Raw genomic sequence first — 20,103 nt, forward strand, 5'->3', positions numbered from 1 at the left:
CTTCCAATGAGACAATGTGTTCATCTCCTTTGTATTCTGAGAAATCTATTAGCAGATCCACCTCTTGCTCTGTGATGTTTTCCACTATATTGTCTGTTTGATTTTTATAGTTTTATCGTACTGTTGCCCAAGTTTGTTTGTATTTGTTTTCAGTTTTGTTTGTGTTGCTGATGCCCAGAGTTGAAATGATTTGGTTTGAAAAAAAGTGCATATAAACAAACTCAGATATTGACAAAATCCACCACTAGAGAGGAAAATGTCAAATAAAACTTACCTGCAATGCCCTTTGAACCCCACTTTGAATCTTTGTCTATCTTTGTCTGTCTTGGCCCCACAAATTTTATCCTGCTTGATCCTTGTGCTTGGGTAGAGCCTCCCACGTTTTTAAGCAGATAAAATATAAAAAATACCTTTGATAACTTTATTGGATTTGGAAGCCTGTGGTTTGGCCCCACAACCCACTTCTTCTTTTGTTCTGGAAGGTTACCGACACACCCCTTAATCTCTGAGCCGACAAACTCTCTGTATGTCCACTATGTGCTCCCCTTATGCTCTCTCCGTGTCTTAGATCTACTGCCCTCCCTATTACTGCGTTCTCTACAAACACCCTGCATTCTCCCTTTTCTCTTTGTAACTAATTAAGTAAAAAAAAGAAAATTCATTGACAACAAGTACTAAGTAATGCAAGTAATGCATTGAAAGCACAAACATAACAACAAAAAAACCCAAAGAAATAAAGGAGAAGCACAAAAAGGAGGAAGGTAAATGAAAGAACATTGAAAAAATAATTAACCCATAGGCTTAGCAGGCTTTCACGTGGAAAGTGGTCTCATCATTGCTCCCCTCAGACCTGAAAACAAATTTCAACTCCCGATCAATATATCCGTTTAAGATGCTGCAAAAATCTTCTCGCGAGCTCAAAATCTAGTAGCTCTAAAACTCCGATATTTTCGTTTATTGTGAGTAGATTGAAGCAGCAGCTGTAGCGAGATTGGTTTTGATTAGTCTCATTATAAAAAAATTCCGCTTTTGGTATGGTTTCGTATAGCTTTACTTCAAACTCTGCTCATTTTTCTCATCGACATCGCTGACAGCACGACACGTTTTGTGCAGAATCTTGAGGTAAGTCACTTGCCACGGTTTGCGCGAGTTTTTTTTGGTAGGGGGAATCTGTATCGGGTCGGATCGTTTTTTGTCATGTCAAATTTCATTCTAAAACAATTCTGTTGATATCTGTTAAATTAGGGCATTGGTTCTGTGGTTATGTCTACGGCTGTTTTCATATATGATATTATTCTAATACCTACTTTTAGATCCCTATTTGTTTCTTCAGGTAGAAATATTTTGATCTGTGAAATGTTTTTTTCGTTTACTTTGTTATCTTTGTTCTCGAGGTTATTTTTTTTTATCAATTTTTCTAACAAAATTATTAAATCAGTATTGAATGGATACCAGCAACTGCGGATACTGTAAATTTTAATGTAATGGTTGTCAGCTATTTTCACATAGAGTGAATAGTAGAGATAGGACCATCTTTATATGTTAAACTTATTACATTCTTCTTCACAAACCTTATATGTGCAACAGTTTTGTGCCATTATATTAGCTCTGGTAGTTTAAAGACCAAGCGTTACAATGCAAGGGATTGGCGTAACATGAAATGACTAAAATTTTTAAAGACTCTGTTGAATAAGTGACAAACAGCTTAGTTTTCCAGATTGGTACATCTTCTCACATGGTTGGTTACTTGGTTAGCACTCAGGCGTACAATTAGTTATTAATATGCTTTTGATATTATTACATTCTTTTCTGAAACCATGTGTCTATATTACTTCAACAAAAACAGGGGTTCTACATTTGAGAAATCATCTTCCCACGGACAAACAGAGTTAGCATCTCCGCTTTTCATCAATTTGCAATGATTCAACATCCTTTTAGAATCAATTCTAGATAAGATTGTGTTTGGCATGTGTATCTTTAAAGTATCAAGTTTCTTTAACTGCAAAGAAGAATTCTCTCTTAAAATCATGAAATTTTAACAGTACATTTTGATTTATTTTAGCAAATATTTTTCTGGGTTTGGCTGCGTAAATTTTTATTACCAACATTTTAGATCAAATTCCATGATCCATCATCAAGGTATGAAAGCAAGAGAAAAGAATTCTGAGGATTTTAGCAGACCAAGATGACTAAATAGATGGAGGGAATTGAGGCACAAGACAAATTGACAAGAACCTAGGATCTCGATGAAAAAGATGAAAAAGGAGAAGCCTTGGGTGAGAGGAGAGAAAAGCAAAATGGTAGGGCTAATGACCAAATTTAAGTGAACAGGACAATAAGCAAGCAAAATTGTAATGGGCAAAAAAAAGCAGTGTTCCAAGGCCGTTGGGGACAGGGGGACATGGGGACGGGGGACAAAGGGCCTAAGTTTGGGGATGGCGGGGGGACGGAGGCAGGGTGGGGGGGGGGGGGGTGTGTGGTGGTGTTGATATAGTTATACATATACTTATAGTACTTGAAAAACTAGTTGTGAAAAGATGTATAACAGTATAAGAATTACATTTCAAATGAAACTATAGGAAATCAGTAAAATTATAAAATAGCAAAATTTGAAATACTAAATCTAAATACGAAGATTTCTAAGTTTTTTCTCCTCTTCAGCTAGCTGGTAAAAAAAATCAGAATCAGAAATGTGAATGAAATCAGTAGTTTTAATGGTTTTGTATTGCATTGGAGGAAGGGGTGGGGCCCACGTCAAATTAGGGTTACCTCCCAACCCGCAAAAATCGCCCAAAATTAAAATAAAATAAAATTTCAATTGCTTTTTGACGTGTTTGAACGAGAGACTTCTGCAAGTCTCCCCACCCCTCAAGAGATGCGTAGGAGTCTCCCAAGGAGTCTTGGAGACCCCTCCAAGACTCCTTGGAGATGCCGAGACGTCTCTGCGTCTCCGGTGGAACACCAGTGCCGGTGGCGGGACGACGGGAGACGCTATGTCCCTGTCTCCCTGTCTCGGAAACGTGGGCATGAGGGGTGGGGGAACGCGTTTCCATGGAACACTGAAAAAAAGAACAAATATAAAAGGACAAGAAAATAAATAAAGGATTAAATGAGACAAATTAATATTGAATTGGAATTAATTACAGGAAGGAGGGAAACACTTATTGACAAATAAACATACTATTAGCTAGCAATGAGACATAATTGAAGCTAAATATATTTACTTATACAATAACAAAAGGCTCAAAAGATAAAAGAAACTATAACCACATAGACAAAAAAGCTATAGTTAATTATGGTTTCTTTCATCTTTCGAGTCTTGTGTTATTGTGTACATAATTATATTTAGCTTAAATTATATCTCATTGCTAGCTAATAGTATATGTTTATTTGTTGAAAATTGTTTCTTCATTTTACATAAATTCCCTCGTTGTGCTTTATTCCGATTCAAGGTTATTTTGTCTCATTTTATCTTTTTCTTTCTTTTCTTTTAAAAAAAATAAAAAATTTGTTCTTTTTTTCCATTGCAATTTTCTTGGCTTTCTTGAGTATTTGTTTGCTTCTTGTCCTCTTTACTTAAATTTGGTTATTAGCCCTACCATATTTCTTTTCTCCAAGGCTTATCCTTTCTCATCTAGATCCTAGGTTTTTGTGCAATTTGTCTTGTGCCTCAATTCCCTCCATCTATTTAGTCATCTTGGTCTGCCGAAATCCTCACAATTCTCTTCTCTTGCTTTCATACCTTGATGATGGATCATGGAGTTTGATCCAAAATATTGGTAATAAAAATCTACACGGTCAAATCCAAAAGAATATTTCCTAGAAAAATAACTTCCTCTCTAAAAATTTGATTCAAGTCTTCTATATGCAAAAAAATTACATAGTTTGGCATTTGTCTCTTGTGTGCTTTAATCATTCAAATTTCTTCTCCTAGTGTTGTTTTCCATCACAATCCACACAAATGGTCTCCTATAATCTGCTTTTTATGTACCCCTAAAAGGTTTAGCTGCTTTTCAGGACAAAAACTCAACAAATTGAAAAACCCAAGAAATTGAGAGATTTTTAAGGATTTAAAACTTGTTTCATGCACCCTTTAATAAATAAACCTCAATGACACGATAACATCATCAAATAGAAGCTAATTCGATCACATACACAAGTATACATTGATCACATAAATATATTCACAAATTGTAGCTCAAGGAAATAACACACTTGGATATATAAATATTGTCAAATGTATACAAAACTCATGGAATATGAAATCCATGGCATTGAAACAAATATCAAAATTAAAATTATAAGACCATGGCTCGAAGGAGGTTGCATTACTCATCCCAACATCACAATAGGCCTTCATCTATCTGCAGCCCCCATGTTGATTAACGTTGGCCGGAGCCTCGATAGGGGTGGACGGGCTTTCTCACTCGAAATACTAGAGTACTCTCAAAAGTAAATATCTTTCTCCTTGTCTTTTCCAATCAAAAGTAAATATTTCTCCTTGTCTTTTGGCTCGGAGTCCCTTACCTCGCATCCTTACGGTAATGTTATTCGGAATTACATAAGTAATATGATCCAGCCTTCACATAAGTAATCTCATAAGTAGTAAGCTTGTATAGTTGTCCTCCTTTGGGTCGGAGCCCTAATAGGCGAATGTGTTGAAGTCTAAGATGGGTCCTGGATGATGATGTAGCCATGATATTTGCTTGTCTCAATGACTAGTATGTATATTCAAGTGAGGAATTTATTAGTAATTTTTTTGGAAGTCTTCAATATTGCATGTTTTGTTGACATGCTCATTAACAAAGAGGAGTAGTTAGGTAAATAGATAAATGGTTATGTTCTATTTTGACTTTAGCTAGGATACTAATAGATGAGATTCTTCTATTATTTGTCTATGCAAGGATTGATTGATACATTTTGCATTATGAAAATGGCATTTCTTGCCAACTATGACTTAACTTGTATTCAACAAAATTAAGGATTGTAGCATGCCAACTTTTCCTATGGCGGTCCTTGTATACTAAACAAGTTGTCCAATATATGAATCAAGATAATATTTGATTGTGGCTTTGACTGTGAGTGTGAATATGCAAAGATTTGCAACAAGGGATATGCATTATGTAGATTTTTATGATCATGATTCATCATTGGCCTATTACTTGCTTAGACTTATAATTTGATGTGGCTTTGGAGGCAACACCCCTCGTAGGGTCGAGGGGCAGTGACCCTCATGGGGTTTGTGGGTAGCACCGCGACGCGTTACTTGTCGTGATATTGGGCAGGTTTGAGAGGTGGAGCCCCTGCCACCAAGCCCAAATGAAGACCTTCAAAACCACACGAACCTTCATGGTGCACACCATTTAAAAATAAAATCCTAGATGGGCATGTCATAAACCAAAAAAGCATTGTAATTTTGTGTGTTATTTTTTTTTTTAAAGTTTAAAATGGTCAATTCTTAGGCCCAGACTTGCCAAGACCCGACGAGTTTGGGTGGGTCTCCAGATTCGGTGAGTTTGGGTGTGGAGCTATGCTTGCTTATGAAGAGTAATCTCAACCCTAGGTAGTGGTGGAGTATTGAGAGCTTCCAGCAACTTCAAATAAGTTAATTTGTTTATTTTGTTTGCAAAATACACATGTAGTTATTGACCTGCACATAAAATTGCTGCATGTGGTCTCTACAAGACCACTATTTGTAACTCACTTTTTTCAACCAATTTTGATATGTAAGTTAGGTAGAATATCTTCCTAGAATTTAATTACTTTATTGTATATTTTTTTGAAGTCTCGTGCCTGATACATTTGAGATAAAGATGTTATGTGCTTGAATAAATAGGTGACACAAAGCCGAGCATATATTATAAGAAAAGGCCCCTAAAAGGTTCCATAAATTCCTAGTGAATAACTTACTTACAATCATAATTCTCTTGGAAAAATTGACATATAAATTTACAATGTATGGCTATTTTTTCAATTTTCTAAAAAATTAATAATTTGATTAGTTAGACAATAAATTTGATATCATTTGTATATATTGTGTTAAAAGCGTGTGCATGCCCGCCCTGCCCCCTTTTTAGAGTGGTAATAATAAAATCAAATTTGAGTAAAATTTCTGTTTTATGTTGTCCTAAATCTTTGGAAGTTCTCACAAGTTAGGTGTGTCAAGTCCCTCTAAGAATGCTCTATAGAGTCACTTTATAGTAATATTAAGCAAAGGTATCTTCTAAAAGAGGCTTGAAGCATTATTTGAACTGTTAGAATAAAAGTCTATTGTGGCTGTCATATTTTCTTGGGGCCCAAATAGCACTGTCCATAAAGGAGGGTGAGTTTAGGCTAAATGAAACTAGAGTCAATGATTCATTTGAATTATTTCCCATCCGTGGGTTCTCTATGTTAGGAAAAAGGGTGTTGTACACCTTGTATAAGAAAAGAAATATACTTTAATTATGTAAAATAGATATTTATTTGAGGTGCATTTTAGTGGATGTGTTTAGCCACATCAAATATTTTTATGAGTTCACTTGTAAAGTTGTATTGTAACATTGATTAGATATTTTATGTGTGGGTTGCACTTTGGAGAAAAAATTAATAGTAGGAAAAATTAGTATCAAAAAGTAATTGTTGGGGTCAAAAGTTTTGTGGTCTCATGGTTTTGAGACATGATTTAGCTAATACCACTTGGTGGTTTTGTGTGAGCTTGAATATATAAAGGAAACGCATGTTTAGTGTTTGAGGTTGGTTGTCATTTGTTTTCAGCTATTTTGAAGAGTGCAAATGTGAAGCATGGCATGGGATGTATGTTGTATGGTTAGCCATTATATTTGGAAACATAGAGGATGCATTGGAGGAGCTTGATGTTTTAGAGGTATTCATGGAAACTCTATAAGTATATTGTAATATTTAATTGCTAATACATTGAGTTTGGATGCTTTGGAGGTTGGGTTTTTCCCTTATGAGTGTTTTCCTAGGGTGTGTGTTGTGTTATCTTGATAGAATGTTTGTCTATTCTTTTGTATGATGGATTCTAAATACTTGTTTGCATAATTTTCTCTCACGGGGTTATGTGGATATGTTTGTGTTGCTACAATTTTTTCCTTTCACTCCATGTTTGGAACCCAAATATCATGTACCCATGTAAGGGGAAAAACTTGGCCGAGAAGGAATAAGGATCACCAATTCTTTCATAATTGGTTTGTTGAGAGGAAGATAAGTGGTAAAAAATATTAGAAGAATAATGGTGAATCCAACAAATTGAGAAATGTGTGCTATAAAATTGGTGCGATCGGATCAAAAAATGTCTAGCAAACATGGTGTACGGATATATAATTTATATAATAAAATTGTGGGGTTGAATGAAGTGAAGAAATGGTAAGAGGCTGCAAATTTTGGACAAATGGGCTGACAGCCACTTTGTCTTTTATCAATATTGAGGGGGAGGATCTAGAAGATTGGCCATTAAAAAATTCCTCAAAGTCCAGCAAAAAATTGCGAAAAAATCAAAGTTTTATGTAGTATTCCAAAGCACAATGAGATGGTAGGATTCTGTTTCAATTAAAATGGTTTGAAAAATATGTGGAAGACAACTGATGAATTTAGGAAAACCTACATGCTTTTGACCAGTTTGAAAATAAAACTGCATATATCATATGCTTTTTTCTGAAAGTAGAAGAAATTTTTAATATGCAATTTACTAGTGTTAAAAATTTGATATGTTCTACTTATATGATTGACAAAAATAAATGTCTTGTAAAATTTAAAACCAAATATATATTTAAGTATGTCTTATATTTATTTTTAATTGTTATAAGCCCATCTTTAATATTTTCCATTGTATAGTGTATATGATTATTTGTATCATTATCAACAACTAATTGTGACTCGTAAGTATCTAAAATGTGCAAAGTATAATATTTATGTATATTGTTTTGGAATTTGGAGTGATCATTTATATCCTAAGTGGGTTTGACCATGTTGTAAACTGATTTTCTGGATTGCTCATTGCAGGAACTCTTCTATTTGATTAGGAAATGGTCATAAATATGTAAGCCAAGTTCCTTATAATTTAAGTATAAGTTTTCAAAATGTTGGATGATTGGGCTTCTTTGCATTCTGCTTCAGAAAGTGGATCTCATACCATCAATGAGTATGCTGAGGTACCCTTTTTGCCTAAGTTCATTCAAGAGATTGCAATGTTAATAGATTATACTTACTTTTGGACTGCTATTAATAATTTTTGCATCGAGTGTATTGTTTAATCAAGGGTTTTTCATTACATATTTTGAATTTTTATCAGGGACACTAATTTAGTTGCTTATGAAGTTTCTCATTTCTCCTAATCTTCCGGATAATATTATTTCTATGTACTTTGAATTGTGTTAGATAATGCAATGCTATAGGGTGATCCTTGATACCATAAAATCCAAATATATTTCCACATTATTTAGCTATTAAAGCCTTTATTTTGATTTTTAATTATGTCCTTGTTTTCCTTGGTTTGTGTTGTTGATATCTTGAGCTCTACTTTTACATGGTTTTTTTGTCTATTCTAACAAATGTTTGACAACTCCCCCTAGGGCTTGAGGATGACTGCCCCTTTGTATCGAGAAACTCCTTCACTTTGAAAGGTCTTGGCATTCAGATAACTTTACAAAAATTTACTAGTTGGGTTGTGGATCTAGAGTGTTAGGAGCTGAGTTTCAATATTACTTATTGCAGCTCTTGGGACTGATTCGTGAAAGACACTATTATGGCAGGCCTTAAGTATTGAGTTTAGTTGCAAGAGGCAAGGATTGGCTAAACTGAAAACATTTAACAGCTCAAACACTCTTAGAAGATGGTTTTCATGTTCTCTATGGCATATTTGTAATTGCCTCCTATCAAAACTTTTGCTTTTAGCTTTTGATGAATTATTTGTTGATTTGGGCTAGAGGAGACCACCTCCTCTGCCAGATATCTTCATTGCAATTTTCTACTCATCTCCAACTTCATAGTTGTATATTGTGTACACTGATTGTGATCTATACCATGACCTTGATTTGGAGATCTCTCATTGTATATTGCTGTGTGATGTCCTTCTTTTGGGCAATTTCAATGCTTACACCAAGACCTTTAAGATGCTTCTACATGATCATGTAGACAACGAGTTTGGTCTAAATGGGTTATTCTGAGGATATTTGTTTGTAAAGAATCTTAGCTGATAGGAGTAATTTTGTTATGGCTTAGTAGAGGCATCTTGCCTAGTTGGGTGAGTCCCATGGTCTTCTATTATTTATGGGATACCATTTTTCTGTGATTTCAATGACTTGCTTCCCTCATGGCAGGGGAGTGATGGTGGCAGATTATGTTGTTGATAACACACCTTTGATCTCCTGTATTTGATTTTTCCATAACTCCTATCATCTTCCACTGGCTTCTCATGTTGGCTTTTTATTCTTTGAACTACCTCTCCATTCTTTGCCCTCCCCTCCTATTTGGTTCTCCAATATTCACCAGACTACAATCCTTTTTGATGCTTCGCATGCTAATGATTATGATACCAACTTCTCTCATGTTCTGACAGGCTACCATTCTTATTATCACAACCAAGTAAAGAACCAAACATCCAATAACAGTAATATGAGAGGAATACAACATCAATGCGCAAAACAAGAAATGCATGTTGGGCACAATATACACAAATATTCAGTATTTCCCAAAGTCTTGAGCTGGGTCTTTCTGTAGAATGATCTTAATAAAAGGATCATGACATTTAACCAATTGTTTGCATTGATGCATCTTGATGTAGTGCTATTAATTAGTCATATTCGACAATAGAAAAAGAGAGAATTTTTTTTCCATGTCATTACTACTTTGTTATATTTTCTTTTTTTCTTGTTTTTTTCATCTTGTAAAATAAGAATTTGTATTGCAGACTTACGGTATTTCTGGAGGACAGAAGAATACAGAGAGCCATATTTTTTCAGTAGACACACTTGAACGATATGCATCCAAGGGTCATGGAGTTATAACATGCATGTCAGCGGGAAATAATGCTATACTTGTTGGAACAAATAAGGGATGGCTCGTTCGATATGATTTTGGAGGTGGAGACAATTATGGTATGTGCTATTTTCTTAATATAAAGCTTTAATAAAGTAATTATATTCACCCTCCAAAATCATAAGATTTTAAAAATTCTGCCAAAGGTGCTCAGTTTAAAGCTGTACAACAATACATTAACTTAGGCCACACAGAGTTTTGCCTAGGAAAATCAGATAATTGTAACTAAGAATTCACTGCTTTGGTTGTCTTCTTGAGAAAATGCATCATGAGGCATATGTACTTCAAAGAAATTAGTGGCAACTGCAGTGGTAGTTCTCATTTCTCACACATCAAGCTGAGCTTGACTTTGCTTGTGTGGTAAAGTTTCCAGATTAGTACTTGATTTTGAGCAGTCATCTGCATTTTCCTCTTTGATGCTATTTTTTATAACCAAGTTTTTTGAATAATATCCCTTTTAGTTCTTAAGCCTTAAAACTCCTGTACACCACACAATTATGACTGAGAGCATGACTTTCAAATAGAATTCAGTGTCATCTCCTTCTGGGTTTGGAAAATATCCTCTAGTCTATTTTTTGCCACAGGTACCCTGTAACTATAATTACGAACCACATCATGAGAAGCATCATGCAAAGTGCAAGTTCACATGCCAGTCTATCAGATTTTGCTGCCAACGATTTCCTCAAATGCATCAATAACAATCCTCCTAAATTGAAAAAGCATAAGTGCAATTAAAATTTAAGATAGATGTGCCTTTTGTTTCAGGTTTAGGGCAAAGTTACAAATAAAGATATGTCTTGTAGGGGGCTTGTTCCAAAGAAAGTCTTTTCTGATTCAATAAGAAAGCAAATATGGAGACCAGTTTTAGATCAATAGATTTAATCTTGTTCTTGTTTCGGCCTTTTTCAAAGATAACCAAGATCTGCAGCAAGGAGATAAAATCTTGCACCAATTTTTAATAGAGATATGAAACTTTGTCTTCCTATTTAGTTATTTACAATTTTACATTCTCAGTCATTTTATATGGGTATAGGCCATGCCCAGTGTAAACAAAGGATGACATTTTTTAACATATTTTATCACAAGAGAGAAGATAACTTCATTTCAAACAGCATATACAATCATTAGTGCAGATCTGAATTAAGGTAAGACAGGAGGAGGGGACATGACCTTTCAAAGGGATATCTCTTTCCTAAGAGATGTGTCTCCTCAATGAGATATGAGGGTATAAAAAGAGTAAGCAATTAATATGGACAGGGGGGATATGGAGAAAAAGAAGAAAGAATGGAGCATAAGGATTAAGGAAGGATTAATGGAAGAGAAAGAAATGGGCAGAAAATAAGGAAGCGACTTTTAAGGATAGAAATGATGAAAGGTCGTGACCTTTGAAAGGATGGTAATTGTGAAAGGTTGTGACCCTTGCAAAGAGAAGGCATGATGAAGTGGTGTGACTCTCCCTCACATTGGAAGTTGCAAGGGGGAGAAGGTTTCATTTGAGGAGAATGGAAGGGGAGTTGTAAGAACCCTGCTGGTTCTAACTCTCCTCTGATGCTATTAATGACTGTTTTTGTGTTTTTCAATAGCTTTGAATAATTTTAAATAAAAAATAAGAAGTGCGCCAGGCAAGAAATGCACATAAAACTGAATAGACAAGAAGTATAGAGCAACTGCAACTATATTATGAATCAGGTAACTGCTGCAAATAAATCTAATACAAATAACATGCGTGGAGGTCCTCAGATTATTTAAATAAGAAAATTCTAGATCAAGCAAGGCAATTCAGATTATTTAAATAAGAAAATTCTAGATCATGCCCGGAGGTCCTCCGATTAGAATAAGGGGAATTGACAAATTCCCACGCCCAAGTCCAAAGACTGAATTCTCCACGCCTGAAATAGGATGGGAGACCCTGATAGAGCTAGGCGTCCAAGATGGAGCTGACAGGTGCTGCAAAAGGGAGATGTTTCAGCCCCCAATCCTCATGCCTCAATGTGGTGCTGTCTTTTGGCTGTGAAAATGGTACGGCCAGCCAGGAGAATTGTACGGCTTGCTTATTGAAAGACTAAAACTGCTGAAAGAGGGCGCCTAAACCAAAGGCCCTTCCTTATTGAAAATTGGAACAATTAATTGATGAAGATATCTGGTGAAAGCACAAATGGACTCCAGAATGAAGCCCTCTCAGAATGCAATGATTCAGCTGGTCTTTCACAGCTTCAAAATTGCAGATCACTGAAGAATTTCCATTCTCCAATTGAAGAAATTCACTGTAACCCTTGTCTCAGACAAATGCACAGAGAAGCCAAAAAGAACAAAGTCAAATAATCGATCATATGAGGTCGAATTGTCTTCTTTGCTTCTTATAACCCTAAAAAAGGCACAATTCTCCAAAAAGTGCGATTTCCTTCTTGAAAGGAGTTAAATACATTTAAATTGTATTTAATATACTTTATGCATCATTTAAATAAATTCCCCACTTGGGCGTACCTTTTTGATATCCACTTTATAGTATTTAAGAGGTCCACCTTTTAATAAAGTTGATAATATAACTTTATAATAACCCCTTTAGGATTAAATATAACTTAACCATTTAAATATTAATATCTCCCTCAATATTCAGTCTTTTGATGTGCCGTTAGAAGTTGGGGTCAACACTGTATAACCCCCATGTGTCCAGGTGCCCCTGACTAAAAATAGCTTCATTGCCAGATTGACTTACTATAAATAGTAAGTTCCCCAACTAAGCTCAAACACTGATCTACAATGGCCTGGAACTGAATTGAAGAAATGGAGTGACAACAACCTCCATTAACTACCATTGGGACCCTCTATCCAAACATATTAGCCTACGAGAGTCCAAGTAATAGGCTAACCGCTAACCCATCTACAACTGATACTGACTAGAGTGGGGACATTACAGGAATCCTAGCAGGAGTATCTTGGATAAGACGTTGAATATACAACAAAGGAATTAACTAAGACAGTTTGGTATGAATTCTCTATATGGGCATAAGAAGTACTGTGACTGCATAATTATATTTCTGCATATCTATTATTATTAGTGACTACTATCATGATTGCTTATACACATCCAAATAACAGTCTGATTTAGTGACATCCTACAGTTAATCTTATGCTATGTATTCCTTTATATTTTCTGAGTGCTGCCAACCATGGTGGAAGGAGTGTAGGTCTACAAGAGGGGTACGATGATGGGGCACTTCTTTATGTTATGCGGGCTCTATGAGGGAACTAGATGGTTCCATGAGGCCAAGAGGGTACAGAGGGTACTGCCCTTGGGCCTAGAGGAGATGGCATTCCAGGGCACCCTGTTGCAGCCTCATTCCCCTACCATGGTGCAAGAGGACCAACCATAGAGACGGAAAAGGTTGGCAAGATGAGGGGATAATGGAAAAGTGGACACTTCACTGGGTAGACCACCTAATATGGATGTCATGGGCCACATGAGGCCAAGATGGATGGTATATCTGCTGTTGGGCCTAGGGTAGAGGGTCCAAGATACCCCATCAAAGTCACACCCTCCCTTGCTCTCCCATGGTTGGGTCCTTCAAAGCTATTTAATAGTTTATGAGTAAACTAATAAATCTGCTATGAATTCACTGATTATGATAATCTGATCATTGTTGTAAATCTGATTTAATTTACTGATTATAATACTCTGATTATTGTTGTAATATGATTTTTGGAATCATTGTTGGTAAGGGCCTTCTAATCTGTTCGCAGGTTTATATCAGGGGAAAGGTATAGTCTAAACCCACCTAATTACTTTGAAATTTAGAATTAGGGCAAATTTAGGGCATTCCCAATTAGGGGACATTACTTTTAATCAGTGGAACTAAAGATATAATACAATAGGGGCCAGATTCCACTAGATGATATAAATTATAGAAGAAAAAAGGTGAAAAAATCGCTATCAATTGGGGATCATTGCTGAAGCCAATTTTTATCCCCCAAAATTGTGAGTTTTTCAGTAAATTGAAGTCAATTAGTTTTGACCTGTTTTAGCAATTTTAAAGATGTTTAAATTGGGTGTAAATTGCGACATAACACTCCAAATTTTTGCATTTATTTTTGACTATTTGTTCAACTGACAACCTGTGAATTTGTTGTTCTTGATAGGGTTTTAATCACGTCTCTTTAGTCAAACACAAAATATTTCTTTTGACAGTGCCAAAAAAAATTGTGAAGCGACCAGGGCAAATGTTAAAACTGCATATTCTTGACTGTTCTGACTGCGATGAATGTAACTGTTCTAAATTCTTTCTATCAAGAGGCAATGCTTTTTGCTGGTCTCTGCAAGTTCATGTCTATTAGCAATAACATATGTCAACTACCCAACTCCAGGGACCCTTCTCTCATTATATAATTGATAGATTTGGTCGTTTATGTGTTTTTGCATTCAAAAAATTCGAGTTCTTGCAATAGGCTACATGCTGTAATTGTAAACATTGAAAGAACTATGGATCAGGTATTAAAAACTGATATATTTAAAAAAGCATAGCAAAATAGACATAGAGGAAGTACTATTAGTTTTACTTGTTAATCCAACAATTCTCTTGTGGGAATCAAAAAGCATGCTAAGATCAAAGCAATACAAAACATACAAATTAATAAATACCCTCATGCAAAATACCTTGCTATTCCGAGATTTCTAAATGTTAGCTAATTTTGAAGACAAAATAATTGAAAAGGTCATGTTTGTTCGATATAAAAAGGAGAATTTTTCAAGAGAGATTTAATAATAAAATAGGGGAATTTTTTTGAGAAAGACCCAACTATAAAAAAGGGGACTTAATTTGAGAATGTTTTAACAATCATATTAAACAAACATATCTCTAATAGGTTATAGGTAAGTGTTGTGACATTTTCACACATCGCCCCATTGCAAATTGGGACCTTCACTTTTTCACTTTCTAGCTTAGTGTTTTTGATTAAGTTGCATTGCTTGGCAATAATTTCTTGATCTTTTAGCCCCCCTCTTTTGAAACCTAGTAACCTTACGATCTCCTCTTCTTTCCTATTATTAGTGAAAAAGAAAATGATTTCAGATTTGTTTGCCCCTACCTCTTGTCCAGAACAAGTCATTCAAAGGTTAAGAATTCGCCTAATAGCTTTAGCTTCTCGTCTGCTGGCAGCTCCAAAGATGAGAGTATCATAATTGCTGATGTGAAATTGAAGGAAGGGAACTAGTCACTTTAAAGCCTACTATGCTGCCCCTCTGCCTTTTTGCACTTACAAATCTACCCAAGGCTTCGGCCATAATAATGAAAAGAAAGGGCGACAAAGGGTCCCTTTGCCTAATGCCCTTGGAGCTGTCAAAGAAGTCCTCGGGAGAGCCATTAATCAACATTGAATATCTGGGATTGGAAATCCAATTGAATATCCAATCAAGCCAATCTCTTATAAACCCAAAAACCGCCAATCTACTCTATGATAGGCCTTTTTGATTTCCAATTTACTTAACCTGGTTGACTCCTTTAACCTTTGGATCGAATGAATAGCTTCTTGAGCAATTATCACCCCATCCTGATTCGATCTAACTGTAACAAAACCGCTCTGCTGTTTTGAAATAATATTAGGGGTGATCAATTTAAGCCTATTCACCACTACCTTAGCTAGAATTTTGTAGAGGGTGTTACAAAGAGAAATGGGTTTGAAATCATCCATGGTAGTAACCGCTTTTTTCTTGGGAATTAATGCCAAGAAGGTATTGCTGATTTCTTTGAGGGATCTTTAGGACACTCTTGAGTCCTCAATCACTTCTTGAATGTCCTTATTACCAACAATCCCCCAACATTTCTGAAAAAATGAAGTGTTGTGACGTTTTCACACATCGCCCCATTGCAAATAGGGCCCCCTATTTTTTAGGTCCTCTTGGTGTTTTGGTTGTGTTTCTTTGGGTCTTTTCGCAGCAGTCTCTTTGGTCTCCCAGGTTTGAAAGTGATTGGGATGAAATTTGATCAGGCCTGCAAGTCGTTTGAATAAATTTGGTTAAGTCTGGAACCTATTTTGTCCATTTTAGGGTTTTGCCTTTCAGACTTGGATTTGAGGGCTTTCCTTTAGGGTTTTGGAAAAACTAAACATTGCATTAAAATCAGGATCCTTTAAGGAACCCACTAGTGAAATTTGAGCGAATTCTCAGCAACTTTCTATTTTTAGAAAGTTCCTATTTTTTAGGGATTTCACTGCCTCTCGGATTGTCTTTATTTTGCCAAAAATCAGACCTACAATTTTTAGCAGTTTTTATTTTTAGTAAGTTTCTATTTTTAGTAAGTGTCGTCTCATCCTGTTTTGCCCTAACCTTGACATTCTGAAGTACTTACTATTTATAGTAAGTCTATTTTTGGCAGGTTCTTTACAAGCAGGGCTCTTGGCACTGAAGATTGCACATTCCTGAACATTTCTAAATTTGGAAAGTTTGAGAAGGCACGCTGACTAGTCGAAAAATGGCTGTTTGAATTCACTCCAGAAGTGGAAAGGCATTGAAAAATCTCCTAAGCCATGGAAATCTAGTTCAATCCAAGATGGCAACCTGATCTGGAAAGTGTGCAAAAATGGCTAAGTCTTGATAGAGGCCAAGTAGGAATCCTTCACCAAAGAAGTGCATCCAAAGGAAGGTGGGAATTAAAACAGGGTCTTGGAGGAATTTTCCTTCCAAGACCAAATTCTTGCAGTTGGTCTAAATGGCGCTCATGTTGGGAGTTGGGCGCTAAAATGGGGGTGTGGAGGAATATTCCTCCACCCCCAAAATTCCTGCACCTTAGCAAATCAGCACCTAGGCATGAAGAAGGGCGCCAAAATGGGGGTGTGGAGGAACTTTCCTCCACCCCCAAAATTCCTTGACCATGTGGAATCGACGCCAAGTCAGGTATGGGGTGCCAAAGTGAGGGTATGCAGGAAAAGTCAACAAGGTCAAACATTCCTTCACCACATGGAAACAACGCCCAGGAAGAGATAGAGCATTGGACAAGGACAAGGAAGGAATTTTCATTCCAAGGTGAAAATTCCTCCACAGCGTCATTCCAGCGCTCAAGAGAATAGTTTTAGAAGAGTTAATTAAAGATCATCATCATCATTGTTGAAGCTGGATAATGTTGAGTATCAAGAAATATTCCTTCATGATGATCTATCAAGCCTACAAGTACAAGTTAAAAGGTGGATTCATAGTCATCATCCGAGTCACTATCTCTACCAATCGAAGGAGTTCCACATCAACATGTCTTGATTCAATGTACCTGACTCGCCCATGATGGCACAAACTTAGGGGCACCTACCCTTATTATCTATTGGTTATGCTAAAATGTTGTAATTATTTCATTAGCAAATTGAGTTTGTTGTAACAAACCCTAATTAGGGTTTTCATTGTAAAATCTTGGCCGTTGATGGAGATTTGATCCTGACCATTCATTGTAACGAGCTCTCAATATAAAGCTCAAGCTCCTTATTTTGTAAAGGTTAATAGGGAATAGTTAATAGTTAGTAGCATAGAAATAGAGAAGGATAGAATAGCAATTAGAATAGACGTTAGATTAGGAGAAGGCAAAGATTGTTGTCAAAACCTTGTTGTAAAGAACAATTGATTTCATTGAAGTTATGGTGAATTTGATTTGTTACTTCAACAACTTGCATGATCTTTACTTCTCAATTTGTTGTCATGTTGATTAGATTGAATGGAAGAATTAGTTGAATGTATTTGTGTGGAATCTGTTTAGTCCATACCACTTGCCTCTTGTTGATTGTAAGTGTGCCTTGCGTGGTCAATTGGAATGATATGAACCTAACCTCAAATTGTTATGTGTCCATTGTTTATGCATTAACTTGAATGGTGAGCAATGTTTGATGGTAATGATTTGAACACCTTTGAAATGTCCTTAGAAGATTGCATTGAGCTTGTGTCAGATTGTTCAAGTTGATGGTGAGACCTCGCCCAATAGGATTCCATCTAATCATTCATCCATTTTCTTACATTCTAGGTTTTAGAATAGAACTCCCCAACCCTTTATCTTTTGCCCTTTTTTCAATTCAAGCTAGTTTAGGATAAAAATCATCACAAGATTGCAACATCAAATGATCAAGTTCCAACGATTCAAGCATTCGACTATTCAACGTAAGTCTCCTTGTGATTCCAGCATAATCACATCAAACCAACAAGCTTATCCACACGTCGTGACCCGACATACCAGAACCTTGGAGTTGTCTCAAGTGATCCTTAAGCTAATCTTCAATATTTGAGTAACTTTGTTCAAGAGAGGATAAGATACTTTTGGGTATTTTATTTTGTGTTCGCATGTGCGTAAAAAACACATCAACAGGATACCAATTGTAATAGGCTGGAATTAATTGTATATGAACATAATGGGCATTTATTGTCGATTCCCACCTTGTTGCATCATGTGTGGGGAATCTTGTAGGGAAAACCCTAATTAGGGTTTGTATATCCTCAAGGCTTGAAGCCTATATAAAGGGGTGACCCCCCTCATTTGTAAAAGGAGGGAGATTAGAATGAAATTGTTGCGATAAGTTTTTGAGATAATAACAGTGAAACATTGTTCTTTGATGGTGTCCACTTAAGTTATTTTTCAAAACTTGCATGCTTTCACCTTCCTCACTTAGAGTAGAAGTAGAATAGTGCTTTGGTTTCAATGGAGAATTTAATGGTGTTTGATGAATTTCCATGGTTCATGCTTTTTGCATCTTGTTGATTATAAGTTGCAGTGTAAAGTTAGCCCGAACCACTAAATTTATGCTAAGTTCGATTGTGGATAGTCGTTTGGATTGCACTGTTTTGGGTATTCAAATGCACTTTCTCGATTTGAAAATCCTTCAACATCCTTGGAAGATTGTACCAGTTCTTGTGGAGTTGTAGTTAATCTTGGCGAAGCAGAATTTGGTTTATTTGGAATTCGTCCATTAGAGCACTATTTGTTGATATCAGTACCCTTAGGAGTAGATTTAGATCCTTCTAAACTCCTTTCCCTTTAATTTCAGTTCATTCCAGTTCAGTTTGTTCGAAGCAGAAGCATCATAGAATTGTTATATCTGACGATGAAGTTCCGGCCATTTCAAAGAAGTGAAAGAACGACCCAAATGTAAGTCCCCTTGGATTACCAGCATATCACATCAAGCCAACTGAGTCACATCCATTGCATAATCGGAACCTTGGAGTCAATTGTTCGAACTTATTGCAATCTTAGCATACAATTGAACTTTGATCAAGAGAGAGTAAAGTGACCGTTGGACAACTTTATTTTGTGTTGCGCGTGGTTACAAAACGCATGTCAATAGGAAGTAGGGAAGCCATCATGACCTAGTGCCTTATTGTGATGCAGCTCAAAAAGAGTAATCTTGATTTCCTCCATTGAAAAGCTATCCATTAACATTTTGTTTTGTTCATCAGATAAAAGCAAAGGAATATGCTCCAAAAACCTTTTGTTGAGACCCTAGAGCAAATCTACTCCACTTATTAAGCAAATCCTTAAAATAATTGATTGCTCATTCTTTAATATCTTCAGCGTCTTCAACCAACATCCCATCCCCTTTGACAATCCTTGAAATTCTATTTGCATTTCTATGGGCCTTAGTACAATCATGAAAGAAATGAGTGTTCTTGTCCCATCTTTTATCCAGATCTCCCTAGATATTTGTCTCCAAAAGGTTTCCTCTCTAGCAAGAAGTGTCTCATATTCACCAAGCAGTTTTTTTTCCTCGAGAAATCTGCCCTCATTCATACCTACATTAAGCACTTCATTGTTCAACTGTTCCAACTCTTCTTCCACCCGTTTCTTCGCTGCAAAGATGTTTTTGAAGTGGTTTCTATTCCACTCTTTGAGCTGCTTTTTAAAAAATCTGAGTTTTGTTACAATCTGAAACATCTTGGTTCCATCAACCACACACTCCTTCCACCACTTATCCACCAAATCCAAGAAATCGGGATGCTCTAGCCACATATTTTCAAACTTAAAAGGGCATCGATGGTGCCTTTTGTCTCCTGAAATGATGAGTTGGATTGGAAAATGATCCGAACCTGACCAAGGTATGATAATGCTT

At 36.1% G+C, this 20,103-nt stretch overlaps 1 protein-coding gene across 1 annotated transcript in view; it reads left to right on the top strand.

The window, feature by feature from the left end:
- Window positions 1–768: 768 nt before the first annotated feature.
- The window catches only part of LOC131038306 (vacuolar sorting protein 18), a 394,486-nt gene continuing 375,151 nt past the window's right edge, over window positions 769–20,103 (top strand). The window contains exons 1-3 of the mRNA XM_057970666.2: window positions 769–1,122; window positions 8,005–8,153; window positions 9,911–10,097. Coding sequence (XP_057826649.1) covers window positions 8,082–8,153; window positions 9,911–10,097 — 259 coding nt within the window. The 5' untranslated portion in view covers window positions 769–1,122; window positions 8,005–8,081. The remainder of the gene's footprint in view (window positions 1,123–8,004; window positions 8,154–9,910; window positions 10,098–20,103) is intronic.

Source organism: Cryptomeria japonica, chromosome 6, assembly GCF_030272615.1.
Source record: "Cryptomeria japonica chromosome 6, Sugi_1.0, whole genome shotgun sequence".
NCBI lineage: Eukaryota > Viridiplantae > Streptophyta > Pinopsida > Cupressales > Cupressaceae > Cryptomeria > Cryptomeria japonica.